The sequence below is a fragment of the Crotalus tigris genome, unplaced genomic scaffold, assembly GCF_016545835.1.
Source record: "Crotalus tigris isolate CLP2741 ecotype Arizona unplaced genomic scaffold, ASM1654583v1 scf7180000019154.1569036, whole genome shotgun sequence".
Lineage (NCBI taxonomy): Eukaryota > Metazoa > Chordata > Lepidosauria > Squamata > Viperidae > Crotalus > Crotalus tigris.
Window position 1 is genome coordinate 217,871 of NW_024097404.1, and position 17,249 is coordinate 235,119.

The 17,249-nt window shown below is 36.1% G+C and overlaps 1 protein-coding gene across 1 annotated transcript; it reads left to right on the plus strand.

The window, feature by feature from the left end:
- Window positions 1–3,989: 3,989 nt before the first annotated feature.
- Window positions 3,990–12,353, plus strand: NRROS (negative regulator of reactive oxygen species). Its single transcript, XM_039360135.1, has 3 exons — window positions 3,990–4,610; window positions 6,877–6,985; window positions 9,987–12,353. Exons 2-3 carry the CDS (start codon window positions 6,890–6,892, stop codon window positions 11,940–11,942), a joined length of 2,052 nt encoding a protein of 683 aa, XP_039216069.1. The 5' UTR covers window positions 3,990–4,610; window positions 6,877–6,889; the 3' UTR covers window positions 11,943–12,353.
- The last annotated feature ends 4,896 nt before the right edge of the window (window positions 12,354–17,249 follow it).

Sequence of the window (17,249 nt, forward strand, 5' to 3'; positions counted from 1 at the left end):
GTCCTCCCTATTCTGTTGTTTTCTTCTATTTCTTTGCACTGTTCATTTAAGAAGGTATTCTTATCTCTTCTAGCTATTCTCTGGAATTCTGCATTCAATTGGGTGTATCTTTTTCTTTCTCCTTTGCCTTTCGCTTCCCTTCTTTCCTCAGCTATTTGCAAAGCTTCCTCAGAAAGCCATTTTGCTTTCTTGCATTTCTTTTTCTTTGGGATGGTTTTAGTTGCTACCTCTTGTACAATGTTGCGAACTTCCATCCATAGTTCTTCAGGCACTCTGTCTATCAGATCTAATTCCTTAAATCTATTTGTAACCTCTACTGTATATTCATCAGGAATATGATTTAGTTCATATCTGAGTGGCCTAGTGCTTTTCCCAACTTTTTTCAATTTAAGCCTAAATTTTGCAACGAGAAGCTCATGATCTAAGCCACAGTCAGCTCCTGGTCTTGTTTTTACTGACTGTATACAGCTTCTCCATCTTTGGCTGCAGAGCACATAGTCAATCTGATTTCTATGTTGACCGTCTGGTGATGTCCATGTGTAGAGCCGTCTCTTGGGTTGTTGGAAAAGAGTGTTTGTTATGACCATTGTATTCTCTTGACAAAATTCTATTAGACTGTGCCCTGCTTCATTTTGTACTCCAAGGCCAAACTTGCCTGTTATTCCGGTTATGTTTTGGCTTCCTACCTTAGCATTCCAATCCCCCATGATGATAAGGACATCATTTTTTGGTTTTAATTCTATAAGGTGCTGTAGGGCTTCATAAAACTGGTCAATTTCATCCTCTTCAGCACCAGTGGTTGGGGCATAGATTTGGACTATTGTGATATTGAATGGTTTGCCTTGGATTCGAATTGAGATCATTCTGTCATTTTGGGGATTGTATCCAGTATTGCTTTTCCTATTCTTTTATTGACTATGAAGGCTACTCCATTTCTTCTGAGGGATTCTTGCCCACAGTAGTATACCTGATGGTCATCTGAGTTAAATTCACCCATTCCTGTCCATTTTAGTTCGCTGATTCCTAAAATGTCGATGTTCAGTCTTGTCATCTCTTTTTTGACTACGTCTAGCTTGCTTTGATTCATGGATCTTACATTCCAGGTTCCTATGGAGAAAAAATCTTTACAGCATCGGACTTTCCTTTCACCACCAGATATATCCACAGCTGAGCGTCCTTTCGGCTTTGGCCCAGTCGCTTCATTCTTTCTGGCGCTACTAGTACTAGCCCTCTGCTCTTCCCCAGTAGCATATTGGACACCTTCCGACCTGAGTGGCTCATCTTCCAGCGTCATATCTTTTTTCCTTTTAGTACTGTCCATGGGGTTTTCATGGCAAAGATACTGGAGTGGTTTGCCATTTCCTTCTCCAGTGGATCACATTTTGTCAGAACTCTCTGCTATAACCTGTCCGTCTTGGGTGGCTCTGCACGGCATAGCTTATAGCTTCATTGAGTTACACAAGCCCCTTCGCCACGACAAGGCAGTAATCCATAAAGGGGACTACAAAATTTAATAAGGTGCAAATGGGATGAATGTAATCCATCGGCTGCCCTTTCACATTTTCCTGAACTATAATTTAATATTGTGATCAGAATTTAAATTTAAATAGCCCCAAATAAGCAGTTCTGGCCCTTTTTATGATTAATGTAATATATATAATGGAAAACTCCATATTTCCCCAAGTTTCTCTAAGTTCAATTTTTGTTTTAAACTTCCTGTTTTAATTGTTTTTGAAACAATTTTCAACTGCTCTTTTCACTAGAAAATTTAAGAGGAACAAAACCGTTGCAGCAAATGTCAGTAATTGTCTTTACATTAAGGTTAATTTAAGGTTGTTATCTCAGATCAGTGTTTTCCCCAGGATATACTTATTTGATTAGAAATCTCATTAACAATAGAAAGTTGGGTAATTGATGGAAATTAAACCAAAAATTGTAGTAGTTAGGTGGTGTATAATATCCTGTTAAGGAGAATGTGACTGACTGGAATCTGAAGATCAGTATTCTTTGACCCCTCTTTCAAAGAGGCCATCTATGTCAAAATTGAACAGCCCTCTGTCAACAGAAGGGGAAGGATCTCACATCATCTATCATCGTCTATCTTCTAGCTCCAGTTTGCAACACAGTCGTTCAACAATTCCAAGAAGCCTCCACATCCATTTGCACTACTCAGGTGACCCTGAAGACACAGATAAGCCTCCAGGTAGCTTTAATGGCTAAAAGAATGCAAATGAATAACTGTCTGCAGGCGTATAAAGTTTTCCATTCCCCACCATCCAGTCAGAGCTGAAGAAGCTTCTTGAATGAGAAGCAAAACATCTTCAAAGAAAAACAAAAAAAATCCAGTTGCCTCATGAAAAAGCATCTTTGGGATAACTATGATCTGGATGATTGAGAATCTCCATAGACATATTAGTTCTCTTTAAACATGTACCACATGAATTTCAAGATTTGCAGTACTTAGGTGAGTGACATTCAGGAAATTATGCTGCATAATAATTTTGGTCTTCTAATTGCCAAATTCCCAATAGCATGAACTGGTAGGAGTTTAATGAAGTTGGTAGTCAAACACTTTTGAAGGGTAATATCTGGCTGATGTTGACTGAGAAGTATTAGGATTCACCCAGTGGTTAACAATTAAAAACTGTTTTAATTGGCAAAACCAGCAGATGAAGCACTTGAAAATATATTTTAGATGGAAAAAGAGATTTAAAAATCTGCTTGTATGATTTTCAATAGAAATTCTCAGCTTCACTTGGTCCAGAATGTAGTGGCACACTCAGTTTTGCACACACTGAGGCTTGCCCAGGTTACATCACTATTGCATGAATTGCACTGATTTCCATGCTTATGAGTGCAATCGAAGTGCTGTTATAATGTCTGAAGCCCTGCATGCCATAGGGCCAGCTTACTTGTTGGACCACCTATCTCCAAGGTTCTCTGCCAATCTCACCCAATCTGATAGAGCAAATTTGTTTGATAACTATGTAATCTTGTGGGACTGAAGAATCACAATGCTTGTCCTATGGAACAACACACACATACACACATACTTCTGCAAAAGTCTGAAGTCTCCTGGTCTTCTGCAAAGCTATGAAGACCTGGCTTGTTCCCCTACGCCCCACTCCTCGAGGGAGGGCCCAGGATGGTAGTTGAGCTTAATATTGATGTGGTTTGTTATATGGTGCCTTGGTTAATGTATAATGATTTTAAAATGTTGGCTTTCTGTTTGGTTTATAGAGGTTTAATTATATTGGATCATTGTCAGCTGTCCAGAGTTTGTATATAAGAGAGCTGTGTGGGAAAGCATATTAATTTTCTAAATAAAATAAAATCAATAAAATCAGTGCGACTCAGGAAATAATATTTTGATGAAATTAGTTTTCATAAAAACAATTATTTTTATACTTCTGGCATTACAAAAAAATCAATATCTTAATTCATTTCATTTGGTTTTAGTTACTATATTGTGCTATCCAGTTATTTTGGTGTCTAAACAACAATGTATGGTTTAATATGATTGTGTAGCTAATTGAGCAAATCGTGGCTTAATGCAGCATGCAAATGGAGACATTGAAAAATAAGGAATGATTTGTGAGCTTAGAGAAAGAAACAAACAGATACACATAGCTATTACATTGCTGGATGGCATTATCAAAAGTATATGATTATAAGCAGTTCATTTTGTGCTAAAGTATCGCAATCTCCAGAAAATACCATGTAATACGTTTCTTGGAAGTGTAGCAAAATTTTGCCCTCATATTTTCCAGAAATTGATTCCGAACCAAATAGAAATAGCAGTGCCTTACAGTATTATAAATTATAAAATGTACAAGATGTTATTTCCCATCAGTTAATTATCACAGATGTATTATTCATATGAGCCTTCTACTAAGACTAGAGTATTCTGGCCTTCTTGAACTTGACTGCCTTTTTTGTGTTCTCCAGAATTTTGTGCTAATCATTCCCAGCCAGCATAGTTATCTCAGCTGGAAGATGACAAGTACTTTAATCCAGTTTATTTAACAAGTAATTGATGCATCTGTAAGCTGATATATCTAATGGGAATTGTAGTTGACATACTTGAAGTAATTTGTAATCTAACATAGCTTTAGTTTGCAGAAAATGGTAGCAATCCTGTAGTGCGAGACTAGAAATAGTCAATAACATTACTTCTTAGTATTAATTTATTAATCTTTAGGTTGCACCATTGCTGTTGAGATTTTAAAAAAACCTGAGCTCTGATGTGACTAGAATCAGTGAAAATTCAAGTAATAGCTTCAAAGTTACCCCTTACAATTTCCTTCCTTTCATTTCCCTTCTTCTTAGTTCCTTCTCATTTTCAAGTGACTTGCATACGCACACACTTTCCATGTGCAACTGCTGAGCTTGGGTGGGGGAGGTTGAGTGAAGCAAATTGCAACTTACTTTGGGATCCATGTGACTGTAGTTTCCGTTAGTTCCTTCCGCAAAATCTATATTAATCTGATCTTAAGTGACTGCAAACAGCTAACTGTATTATCATTATCTTTTTCAGAAATACTGTGAGGTAGCAAGACAAGTGTTGGTACAGAATGAACCTCCCGGAGTTGAATACGTTGCTCCAAACGGTGAGTTAATCCTGCATAATTTATCTTAACTTTTTGCTTTACACAGGACTTTCCAATAACAACTAAAAACAATGTGCTACATTATGATACATTCTAAAATATTGAACTATACTATCATTTGCAGTCAGAAAAAAATTCCATGATTGTGATAATTTAACACATTTCCCTAGTGTTCCCTAATTCATTCCTAATATCTATCTTACAAATTGTGTATTCTATTTCATGATAAATTTGCATTTACTAAGAATAATATATATATTATTAAAGTCTAAAGTAAAAACCTTGGGCCAGTCACTTACTTTCAGCCCAACCTATCTCATGATGTCATTAGGTGGAAAAACAGAAAGAAGAAGCACAACGAACATTACCTTGAACCCCTAAAGGAAGAATAAGAATATAATTCAAACAAACAAACAAACAAAATGGCCAAGAATAAAAACATTAAACAAGCAGGATGGGAGTTTACTTAGCTGGCCATTAGCAGAAAGGAAAAGAAAAACCCACCGGCGTAGAAAAACGACATATGGAGGCTGGTGCAGTTGGTAGCATCTTGTGAAGAGGCAGGTGTCAGTCTAATAAATTGATGATATATAATTGATCATGCCCTTTGCAGAAGTCATTTTGTGAATGGAAAGGGCTGTTGATGAGTCTTTTTATGAAAAAACCATGTTCTCAACATTTCAGTGTTCTGTAGCTGAAAAAGATAGGAGACTCTCAGCTTATAGCAAACCAGGCCATCATGTCACGTCCAACAAATTGTGGTTGTGAAAACCTTAATTTAACATCAAGTATGATTGCAATGAGTTCCTTTACCCCGATTGAATAGTCCCATAAATAACTTGATTCAAATGTTCAATGTGACCTGATTGTGCTCTTATCATTTTCCCTCTTTAAGGCTAAAAATAACTTAAGAAATAGGGGACTTTTAAGAAATGACAGAGGAAAAATTGTTAATTTCCCCCCTGCCTCTTCTAGCAAACAAAGCTCTGTCTCTACAGACATACTTCAGTGAAAAGAACAAATTTAATCTTATTATAAATCTCACCTATATTTTGGCTAAAAATGTCATGCAGAGGCAGATTTTTTTCAGTTATTACTATAGGTGTATTCCCCACATTTACTTTCAGCAAAAAGATTTTGCAAATCTGTTTCATCAGAAGTAGCAATAACATAAAATAAGCAAGTCCAGATAGTCCTCATATTACAACAGCAATTGAGCCCAAAATTTCACAGTTGTTAAGTGAGTTTTGCCCTATTTTACAACCTTTTTTGCCACATTTGTTAAGTGAATCACTGCAGTTGTTAAGTTAGTAATGCAGCTGTTAAGTGAATCTGACTTCCCCATTGACAACGCTTGTCAGAAGATATCAAAAGGTGATCACATGATCCTGGGATACTGCAGCCATCATAAATGCATGCCAATTGCCAATCACGTGACCGTGCGGATGCCACAATGGTTGTAAGTGTGAAAAATTGTCATAAGTCACTTTTTTCAGTGCCATTGTAACTTCTAACAGTCACTAAATGAATGGTTGTAAGTTGAGAACTACCTGTATGTAGACCAGCCATCCAAATATATATAAACTTCAACACCCAGGAACATGAGCAATGGTGACAGTGGTTCCAGAGTTCTGGAAGTTAAAGTCCACCCATAAGGACATTGCCTATATTAGGGGAATCTTATGTAGATCAATACTGAAAAGGAGAGTCTTTTTCAAACCTCCTTTAATTCTTAAAACCCATAAGAGAGCTAGTTTGATGTAGTGGTTAAGGTGCTGGATTAGAAACCAGGAGACTGCAAATTCTAAGGCACAGAAATTACTGTAGTTGGGTGATTTGGGGCAGCCACTGTGTCTTAGTCCAGACTACCTCAATGGGTTGCTTTTGTGTAGAAAATAGGAGGAGGGAGCATCATGTATGCCACCTTGAGTTCTACAAAAAGATGGGATAGAAATCAAATAAATGAATAGGTCCTCACATTTTATATTAAATATCTTATATGTGTACCCCAAATGTGAATGCAATCCAAAGCAGAATTTTAGGGGTGTCTATGGGAGTGGCATGTATTTTGCAAAGAAAAAATATTCACAATGAAAACCTAGGAAATATTTGTAAGGAAACAGATATGAAAATGAATACTCCTTTTGTTTGAATAACAAAGTTTGGAACTGATGCTTTCTAGTGGGCAACCTAATTCTATAAATACGAAAAGACAATCCAAATCTCCTAATTTTATTTTATTATTTTAATTTTTCTCTCTTTGCAGGAGTCCTGTTGAAATGGCATTAATTGCTGTGATTATCTCCATATGCATAGCTTTTCCGGATACAGGATGGGCAACAAAACCCACAACCTATCATAGTATTTGCAAACTAGTGAGTCTTCTGCAAACATGAAATAACTTTGGGATTTCTTGAAAAAAATGGGAAGAGGAGAGATCATTTATTTAAGTGGTAGTGGCTGCAGCAGCATATTAGTTCCAAGAGATTGATTTAAATGCCAATAAGAATCCAAAAATTACCCTGACATATTAGAATGTTCAACTGTTTTATTTATCTTTTCATTTTGTGGATGTTCTTTAAAAGTATAATTAGTTTCTTTATGAATTTGAATTTTATGTTTTTAGGGTGGGGTACAGAAAGTGGAAAGATGATTTAAAGTAGGGATAGTCTGTCATTCTCTGGCTGTTGTTTGTTTCAACAAAATCTGAAAGGCATCTGGTTCCCTATTTCTTTTGGTTACATAGAACCATCATTATCTATGGAGATTCTCAGTCATCCCAGTCATGTTTGTCCCAAAGGTAGTTTTTCAAAAGACAACTGGACTTTGTTTGTTTTTCCTTGAAGACATTTCACTCTTCATCCAAGAAGCTTCTTCAGTTCTGACTGAATGGTGGAGAATGGAAGGATTTTTATAACTGATTTATATAACTGAAGAGGCTTCTTGGATGAAAAGTGAAATGTCTTCGAGGAAAAACAAAGTCCAGTTGCCTTTTGAAAAACCACCTTTGGGATAGGTCCATCATTGTATTTTCCTCAACATCCTAGTCCAATATAGAAGCAACTGCTCCTGCTGCTTTCTTATAATGGAGTGTGTTTCCAAAACTATATTTTAATCTGAGATTTCTTTAAAAAATGTAATATATGTGTTCATATTATAATGCAGAGGTAATTTAATATAACATATTATTTGAGTCCCTGATCCACCCCAGTTTAGCCAACTCTCATAAGTAGAGACTCGTCAGTTAATGTGGATGGGGCCAATCAGTCAATGCCCACATTCTTTTTCCTGTTCCTGTAACTTACCTATTATTGGTGGAATGGTTACATGTACTATAAAGAGTCCCAATATGCTCAACTAAGGTTTGGATGGCAAAGGATGAAAGTATAATACCACTATATGCACAAAAGGAGAATCTATGACCAGTCACTTTCCTATGATAATTATGCTACTGGAAAATGGAATTAAGCAATGTCTGCAAAGTCATTGATTTCTATCGTGGAAGAGTTGCAAGTGGGAAAAGTTTGAAAAACACCAAAGTAAAATGAATTCTGGTCACATTTATTAGCAGTTTTCCTTGAGTTACAGTGCTATAGAAGTTGATTTGTGAAAAAATAACAAATCATGATGCAAGTTGATTACTTGCATAAGTATGCAGTGTCAAGGTTTTATAGTTAAGGCATAGAAGATACATACACAACACATGCATACATACAAACACACAAACACACACACACACACACACACACACACACACTATCATTCTTATCAAATCAGCCATGCTCTATATTGAACATTATCTCCCCAAATCAATATTTAATTTCATTTGCTATGGTAGTATCACACAGAGCATTTTAAAATTGTTATTTGATGATTCCTGGAGCTACTTAGGATATGTAATCACAAATGCATATTTACAACTATTATATTTATCCTCTAAATAAAATAATCACACTTCCTCTCGGACGTGCACACATATTCAGAGGCACAACTGAAAACTCATGTATACAAGGATTCAGTTCCAGATGAATCCAGGCAGAAAACACAATATGCATAGCACCTCATTATATACAATTATTTGAAGTTATAGTGTTGCCATACAGCAAAATTTGTTCCATCTTAGTACTTTTCTTATACTTCCTGTTACTTTTCTGCTTGAGCACTATCACCTTATCCAGTTCATATATAAACTATCTTTGTCCTGAAAGAATCATAGAATTATTGAACTGGAAAAGATCACAAAATTTATCTAGTTCAACAATAGGCAATGTGCTGGAAAATCAATCAAACCATGCCTTGAAGGTGCATGTGGACACACTTTTCTATAGTGGAATCAGTATAAAAATGTCACATGGAACATAATACTAATAAAAATATGGTTATTCAGATAGTTCTTGTTTAGCAATCACAATTGGGACCAGCAATTCAATTGTTAGGTGAAACAGTCTATAAGGGAAGCTGTGACTGTGCTTATAATCTTATGTCAGCTTTCCTTTGCTTTACAGACTTGTAAAGATTGTAAATGAGAGGACTGGTTTCAAAGTGAATTTTTCATCACCATTGTAACCATGAATGATCATTGTACAAGGCAGACTATCTATAGTAGCAAAAGGCCAAGAAGTGTTTCAGGGTAGCAAATTCACCATGAGACCCGTGGCTAAGTCACCCATTTGGTTTTCACATTTAAGGCTGGACTAGAATTCAGTCTCCTGGTTTCCATCCGAGTGCCTTAACCCTAGACCAAACTGGCTCCCTAATATAATAATAATAATATCAATAATAATACAGTAATTTTTCCACATTGTTCAAGGTTGCTTGGCTTTCAAAATATAGTTTAGAGTTTACAATAAGGAATAATATGGCAGGCTTTTTTCAGCATGATACTCAGATACCTTGCAATTGCCAGATTTCCCAGCCTTTATTACCTTCAAAATTCTGAAAGTTGTGTTCTCAACATATCTAGAGGATACCATGTTCAGTAAGATTTTTCCATGGCACTTTATCATAGATATAAAAATGCTTTATTTTTTGGAATCTTAAGGTCAATTTATGCTTAGTTATGTTTTAGACATGCATGATAATTATAGTGAGGTTGTATTATTAGTATTATATTTAATTAATTGAGTAAGTCTAACTATTACCATAAGAATGCCATAAGGCACATTACATAGGTTCATTACTTTAAGTTACTTATAAATAGTAATAAAGGCGGGATAAAAAATCTAATAACTAATTAAGAACGATTTGCTCTATGTAGGGATTCAACAGATGAGATCAAATTAAATATATTTCCTCTAAATTTAATTCTACTTAAATATGTTTATAACATATCTTTAGTATCTGACCTTATCATTTCCTATATGTTTCCTGCTACAGAAAAAGAGAAGTGCAGATTGCAATGGGAGGAGGCTGAGTTCTGTCCTAGAAGACTTGCCTGCTGAGATAGAGGAACTCTTCCTGGATTCCAATGTTATACAAACTCTTTCAAATGCATCTTTCACACAGTATCATGTCCTACAGAACCTCAGTCTGCGTGCAAATGGGTTGAAACTCATTGAACCTGGGGCATTTCTTGGCATTAGGAATCTTAGTCTGCTAACTGTGTCAAACAATTTTCTCTCTCTCAGTTATTCTGTAACAGCATCTGCTTTATGGACTTTGACTTATCTGAGGAAACTGGACCTCTCTGGAAACCAGCTTACTGAGCTTATGATGGGTAGACTGATCCAGCATTTGTCTTCTCTAGAATCCTTGTCTTTAGCAAGGAATGCCATCATGAGGTTAGATGACTCTCACTTCAGAAATCTGCCCAATCTGCAATATCTGGATATACAGCAGAACTATATCTTTGAAATTGAAACTGGGGCATTTGAAAACATGCCAGCTCTGCAACAGCTTAACCTGGCCTACAACAACATACCTTGCATTGTGCAGTTTGATCTGGTCCAACTTCGGGTGTTAAATGTTAGCAATAATCACATTGAATGGTTCTTGTCTGCAGAGAATGATGCTTCTTTTGAACTGGAAACACTAGATCTTTCCCACAACCAGCTTCTGTTCTTCCCACTGCTGCCCAAGTTAAATAAATTGCAAACTCTGCTGCTGACACACAACCAAATGAATTTCTATGACAAATTTTTCAATAATTCAAACAGCTCAGTTCAGCTTTTATTCCTAGATGGCAATATCATTAACATCACAAACCAAGAACTTTGGAAAGAAAACAATCATGGCAATCTCTCTTCCTTAATATTTCTGGATATGAGCTGGAATGAGTTCTCTTATTTTCCAGACCACTTTTTTGAGGGGTTAATTTCTCTTCTTTATCTGAACCTCAGTCACAACTGCTTAAAGACACTGAACATAGAGGACAGGGAAATGCTAAATACTCTCATTGACTTGGATCTCAGCCACAACCTGCTTTCAAAGCTACAGATGAATTTGGATTCTGAAGGCAGCTTAACCAACCTCAGAGAGTTTAATCTTAGCACCAACAATCTACATGGCTTGCCACATCAATTCTTTATCTATGTAACAAAAATCACTACAATTGACATCAGTAAAAACCCAATCCAAATCTGTTATCCATATAGTGCTACAAGCCCTGATTGTGTAGCTTTTACTTACGCTAATTCCTTAAGGAACCTTGTATTGTCTAGTTGTAACCTAAGCATGTTGCCCTGCCATTTCTTTGAGGGGACTTCCCTCACATCTTTAGATCTTTCTAATAATCCTAGGTTGCTTATTAGTGGCTTGGGAACTCTGATAGGTATCTCTCCATCCATTCAGATACTCAATCTTAGGAATACTGGCCTCTCTGCTGCAGGCACAAAGATGGACTTTTCTGCATTTCAGAAACTGATAAATTTGGATCTGTCTGGAAACAGTTTGGCATGTTTCCCAGAATCCTTAATAGACCTTAAACTTTATACTCTAGATCTCAGAATGAATTTCTTCCATACCCTACCTCAATACTTCATAGAAAAGCAACTTGGAAAGAGTTTGCGTGTGATCTACCTCAGTGAGAATCCTTATGATTGCTGCAAAATGGGTTGGTGGGATACTCTGCAAAGCCATGAAACCATACATATTGGAGATAGGACTGACGTCACTTGTAATTACTCATCCAGGTTCATCAGTGCGACAGATATACCTGAATCAATTCATCATGATTGTAGGTGGCTAACAGCTAACATGGCTTTGTTGTATCTGGTGCTTATTCTTCCTACCTGTTTGACCCTGCTGTTTACTTTTATCATCATCTTTTTAATTTTCAAGGAAAAAATTCTTCAGATACTAAAGAGGAAGCATAAGAAACCCAGCCCATATTGAAATTTGGTGGTAGAAAAAAGCAATCTAATCTGACAGCACCCAATAATGGGTTTAGAAGGTTACATTTGCAGTCACAGATTTAATTCTAATAAGCCATAACTTATAGTAATGATTTACATGTCTAAATATGACCAAATTTTATATCCAAACACACGTGGCAGACAGCAAAAACCATAAAGTTGTGGTATGGGTTAAATTAATAATAGGAAGAAAAGTCTTTATGGTTAAAAGTGATGTATATAAGAGATTTATACTGCGAATAAGCAATGAAATTTGAATAAATCCAACTCTACAGTTTCTTGGGCAAATTTAGAACTTTGTCTATAAAATACTCTAAGCTTCTTCAGATGTTGTGGTCAAGTTTTATTCTTTGGTTGTTTATAAATTTATAAATAAATTTTTGAAAAATTATCGCTATCTTCAGTGTTTTGATTAGACAATGTATTTTTTTTTCTGAGAATGAGAAAATAGTTAAATGATTTTCCATCTCAGATTTAATCCCAATTCAAGAAGTGTACAATCCTATTGTTGAATGATATATTAAGAAGATGTATCTGATAGCATAGCTCCTGAAGAAAGCATGTTGATGATACTCAGTTTTCTATCTCCATCCTAGATGGTCTGAATGATGCATGGAGGTTCTGTCTCTGTGCAAGGAGGATGTGGGGTGCCATAGACGTCTGTTATACCCAAGCAAGACTGTGTGGCTCAGGGATTTTGGATCTCCTGATTACAGGGACCTTCCATTTGTGGTTCTGTGTTGCTCCAGACAGACCCAGGGTACAATCTGTGAATCCTGGATTCATAGCTCTTTATTGAAGAGCAGGTGTAGCTGTGGATAGCAGAGCCTTTGCCTTTAGGGTGTCAGTCAGATGTGCCTATTTTTGGATAGGTCATTCATGCCTCATGCCCTCCAGATTGCACTACAGGTAGTCCTCAACTTATAACCATAACTGAGCCCAAAATTTCTGTTGCCAAGCTAAACAGTTGTTAAGTGAGTTCTGCCCTCTTTTATGATCTTTCCTGCCACAGTTATTAAGTGAATCACTGCAGTTGTTAAGTTAGTAACACGGTTGTTAATTGAATCCCCATTAAATTTGCTTGTTAGAAGGTCGCAAAAGATGTTCATATGACCTCAGGACACTCCAACTGTCATAAATACATGCCAATGGCCAAATGTCCAAATTTTTATTATGTAACCATGGGGATGCTATAGTGGTCATAAGAGTGAAAAACTGTCATAAATCACTTATTTCAGTGCCGTTGTAACTTCAAACAATCACTAAACGAATGGTTGTAAGTCAAGGATTATCTGTATTGCAATGTGCTTTTGCTGGAGTTGCCCTTGAAGATCATTTGGAAGCTTCAGCTGATGCAAAAAATAGCAGTGCAGACAGTTAATGATGTCATTTATTCAGTGTGTGACATCACTACTCAGTGAGATCCATTGGCTCCTAGTGTGTTCCCAGGTGCATTTCAAGATACTATTAATCTTCTTTACATCTTTTCATGATTTAGTACCAGACAACTTGTGGGACTGTCCCATCCCAATTGCTTCTACCCATTCCACCTGATATGGCACAAGGAGCATTCTTTGAGTGCCTCAGCTAAGGAGTGTCAGCTGGGAGTGTTCAGGAAGAGAACATTTTCTATCCTGGCAAACATGTTTTGGAAAATACTGTAATTCCCTTTGAGATTAGGCTAGCCCCAACCCTGACTTTTACAAAGCTCTGAAACCTTGGTTTTGGGCTTCGATCTGGGGGCCTGGGTTTACAATAGAGGTTGTCTCTTGACTTTGTTGATGATCATTTTGTGATGCTTGGCTGCTATGTGTTTTTATATTATGCATTTTATCTATTTTATTGTCAGCTGCCTAGATTCATGTACATGATTTAGAAGGCTATATAAATCAAATAAATAAATAAATATGACTGCAGCAATGGAACTGCAAAGTAGACAAGAAAAATATGAAAGAACTGCTTATTTAGTATGGTTTGTCCCAGCTGAAAAATACAATAATCTATTTAGCCAAATGGGTTCAGAATTCAGAACTTAAAATAGCAATTTTCAAAGAAGTGTAAAGCCTGCCTTATGAAGATTATCAAATTAAGAACAGATAGGTTTACAGTATACATGTTTTCTGTGAGACTTTTCCTATTGTGCCATAATGCCAGCGTTGTTATTGTGGCAAAGAATTAAACTGCCATTGCTTGAGGAAAACAAATAAGCAATTATTCAGTAAATATGGATCTATGTTGCCTTTTTGAGGCCTTCCTGTGGTAGAGGGTTGTTTGCCGGGAAACCACATGCTGAGTAAACCTCAACTCTTATTCTGATGAATACACATCCTGAAGATGCGTAGATGCATCTTAGTTCATCTTTTATTTCTGAAATATAGAGTCATGTTTCCCATTACTAAGATATAAGTTCTAGTACAAGGAAAAGAGAAAAAATGATGTTTTTTTCTTGACTTTACCCATTTCTTAGTAACTGTGAAATAATGCAACTGAAAAGTAATGATTTTTCTTCAGAAGAATAACAATACTTTGAACTATTTTTTTTCTTGTAAAACAGATGTGCAAATTTGTTTTACCACATTTAAGAACAAGAAAGATTAACTGGCTGGTTTGAGTAAAATCAACTTTAGTTCTGAGTACTGAATCTGGCATTGCCTAACAAAAATCAGAAGGATGTCAGGGAAAAAAAGGGAATAAACTTTATCTTTTCTCTAATCAAATACACTACTGAAAAACCATATAATCTATAAGGCAAATGATAAGAAATGATTTGTGAAGGGAGCTGCTGAATCATTTAGATGGAACCACTGCAGATAATTCTTTGCTTGCCCCTTGCTCTAACTTTACAGCTTATTGTGCTCTTAGTTATCAAGACTAATCTCTGCCTGAGATCTAATGGTTGCAGGTTCTTGGGATTTGGCTTGGAGATTATCTAAACGGTTAAAAACACTTTTGGCCCCTTCAACAAGATTCATTGCAGAGAAATGAAATAGTGCATTTGCTGGTATTAGTGGTACGGTTCTGCCTTGCATTTAATTCCTCATCTGAATTTCTCATCTTTTGCTTCCTTCTGCTGTACATTATGCATGTATGTCTATAAGAGGGGTAAAATTTTGGAAACAAGTTATATTTCTTTATGCTTGTCCACTGGAATGAGCTTTAACTGAGAGGAATGCACTGGGGGATTCACACCTACAGGCACTTTGGAAAGCCTTCAAGTCCCGGTTCTTCTTTTGACTAGAGAGACTGCAGCCTCTGAGTATGAGTTATGCTTTTTGTACCATCTTGTGTGCCTTTGTCTTTATTGTTATATTTTTTCACCTGTATTTTTAATTCCTGTGTGAATTGCCCAGAATAGCTGTGAGTTGGGTAGTTTTCAGATATAATACATGAATGAATGTCAAAAGTCAGCACTATGGAGAAGATTATTACATAGCTAATGGTGTGATATGGCAATTGAGGAGTAGGATATTACAGAAATTATAAAAACATTTACCTAATGAGAATATCATAGAATCAAGAGTGGTGTGCAAAGAAGGGCAAGTAGTATCACTATTATAATTAATATTATACTTTTGCTAACCCAGTTAGCTTTTAAAGTCTTAGATTACTATTAATGGAAACTACTTATAGAAGCATGCTATAGTACAATTAATTCAATTAAATATATTCCATGAAATCTGTATAGCCTATTTTCAGCAGTGAGCAGAGGATATTTTACAAGAAACAATAGAGAACACAACTCAGATTTCAAATTCTTCACAAAGCTGTACAAAAAACATAGCATTCACCAGAATCATTATACTTTGTGCGCATTCACATACTTTGTACCCCGACCATTTATAGTGAAAATGAGAATGAAGGCTTCTTATTGTAGAGATGGGATGGTTGATTTGCATTACCACATTCAAATGAGTCTTGTGCATTAATGCCTAACACTATTAATACTTTGTCCCTTACCTTTTGCCACAGATCTTTAGTTTCAAGAACAGACTATACTGTTACACAACTATTCAAAAGTGTTTTGAGAGATAACATTCACCAAATTAAACTTGTCTTTTTTGCATTGGCTAACCTCAAAGGGCTGCTTCCAGTTTCCAGACCTCAACAGTTTTTTGTCTTCAGTGGCTTTTGTCTTCACTCTTTAATGCTGTAGCTGCTTTTTACCACAGTGTTATTACTGTTTCATGTACTGCTCTGAGCCCAAATAATCTGTGGCTCTTACACTCTTTACATCAGCTTATTGTGCTCTGTGCAAAGTTATGGCAAGACTAATACTGCTGCCTGAGATCTTAATTGGTTAGCAGGTTCTTGGGATTTGGCTATGGAGATTATCTAAACGGTAATAAAAACACTACTTTGGCCCCTTCAACAAGATTCCATTGCAGAGAAATGAAAGCTAGTGCATTTGCTGGTATTAGTGGTACGGTTCTGCCTTCAGCATTTAATTCCTCATCTGAAATTTCTCATCTTCTTGCTTCCTTCTGCTGTACATTATGCATGTATGTCTATAAGAGGGGTAAAATTTTGGAAACAAGTTATATTTCTTTATGCTTGTCCACTGGAATGAGCTTTAACTGAGAGGAATGCACTGGGGGATTCACACCTACAGGCACTTTGGAAAGCCTTCAAGTCCCGGTTCTTCTTTTGACTAGAGAGACTGCAGCCTCTGAGTATGAGTTATGCTTTTTGTACCATCTTGTGTGCCTTTGTCTTTATTGTTATATTTTTTCACCTGTATTTTTAATTCCTGTGTGAATTGCCCAGAATAGCTGTGAGTTGGGTAGTTTTCAGATATAATACATGAATGAATGTCAAAAGTCAGCACTATGGAGAAGATTATTACATAGCTAATGGTGTGATATGGCAATTGAGGAGTAGGATATTACAGAAATTATAAAAACATTTACCTAATGAGAATATCATAGAATCAAGAGTGGTGTGCAAAGAAGGGCAAGTAGTATCACTATTATAATTAATATTATACTTTTGCTAACCCAGTTAGCTTTTAAAGTCTTAGATTACTATTAATGGAAACTACTTATAGAAGCATGCTATAGTACAATTAATTCAATTAAATATATTCCATGAAATCTGTATAGCCTATTTTCAGCAGTGAGCAGAGGATATTTTACAAGAAACAATAGAGAACACAACTCAGATTTCAAATTCTTCACAAAGCTGTACAAAAAACATAGCATTCACCAGAATCATTATACTTTGTGCGCATTCACATACTTTGTACCCCGACCATTTATAGTGAAAATGAGAATGAAGGCTTCTTATTGTA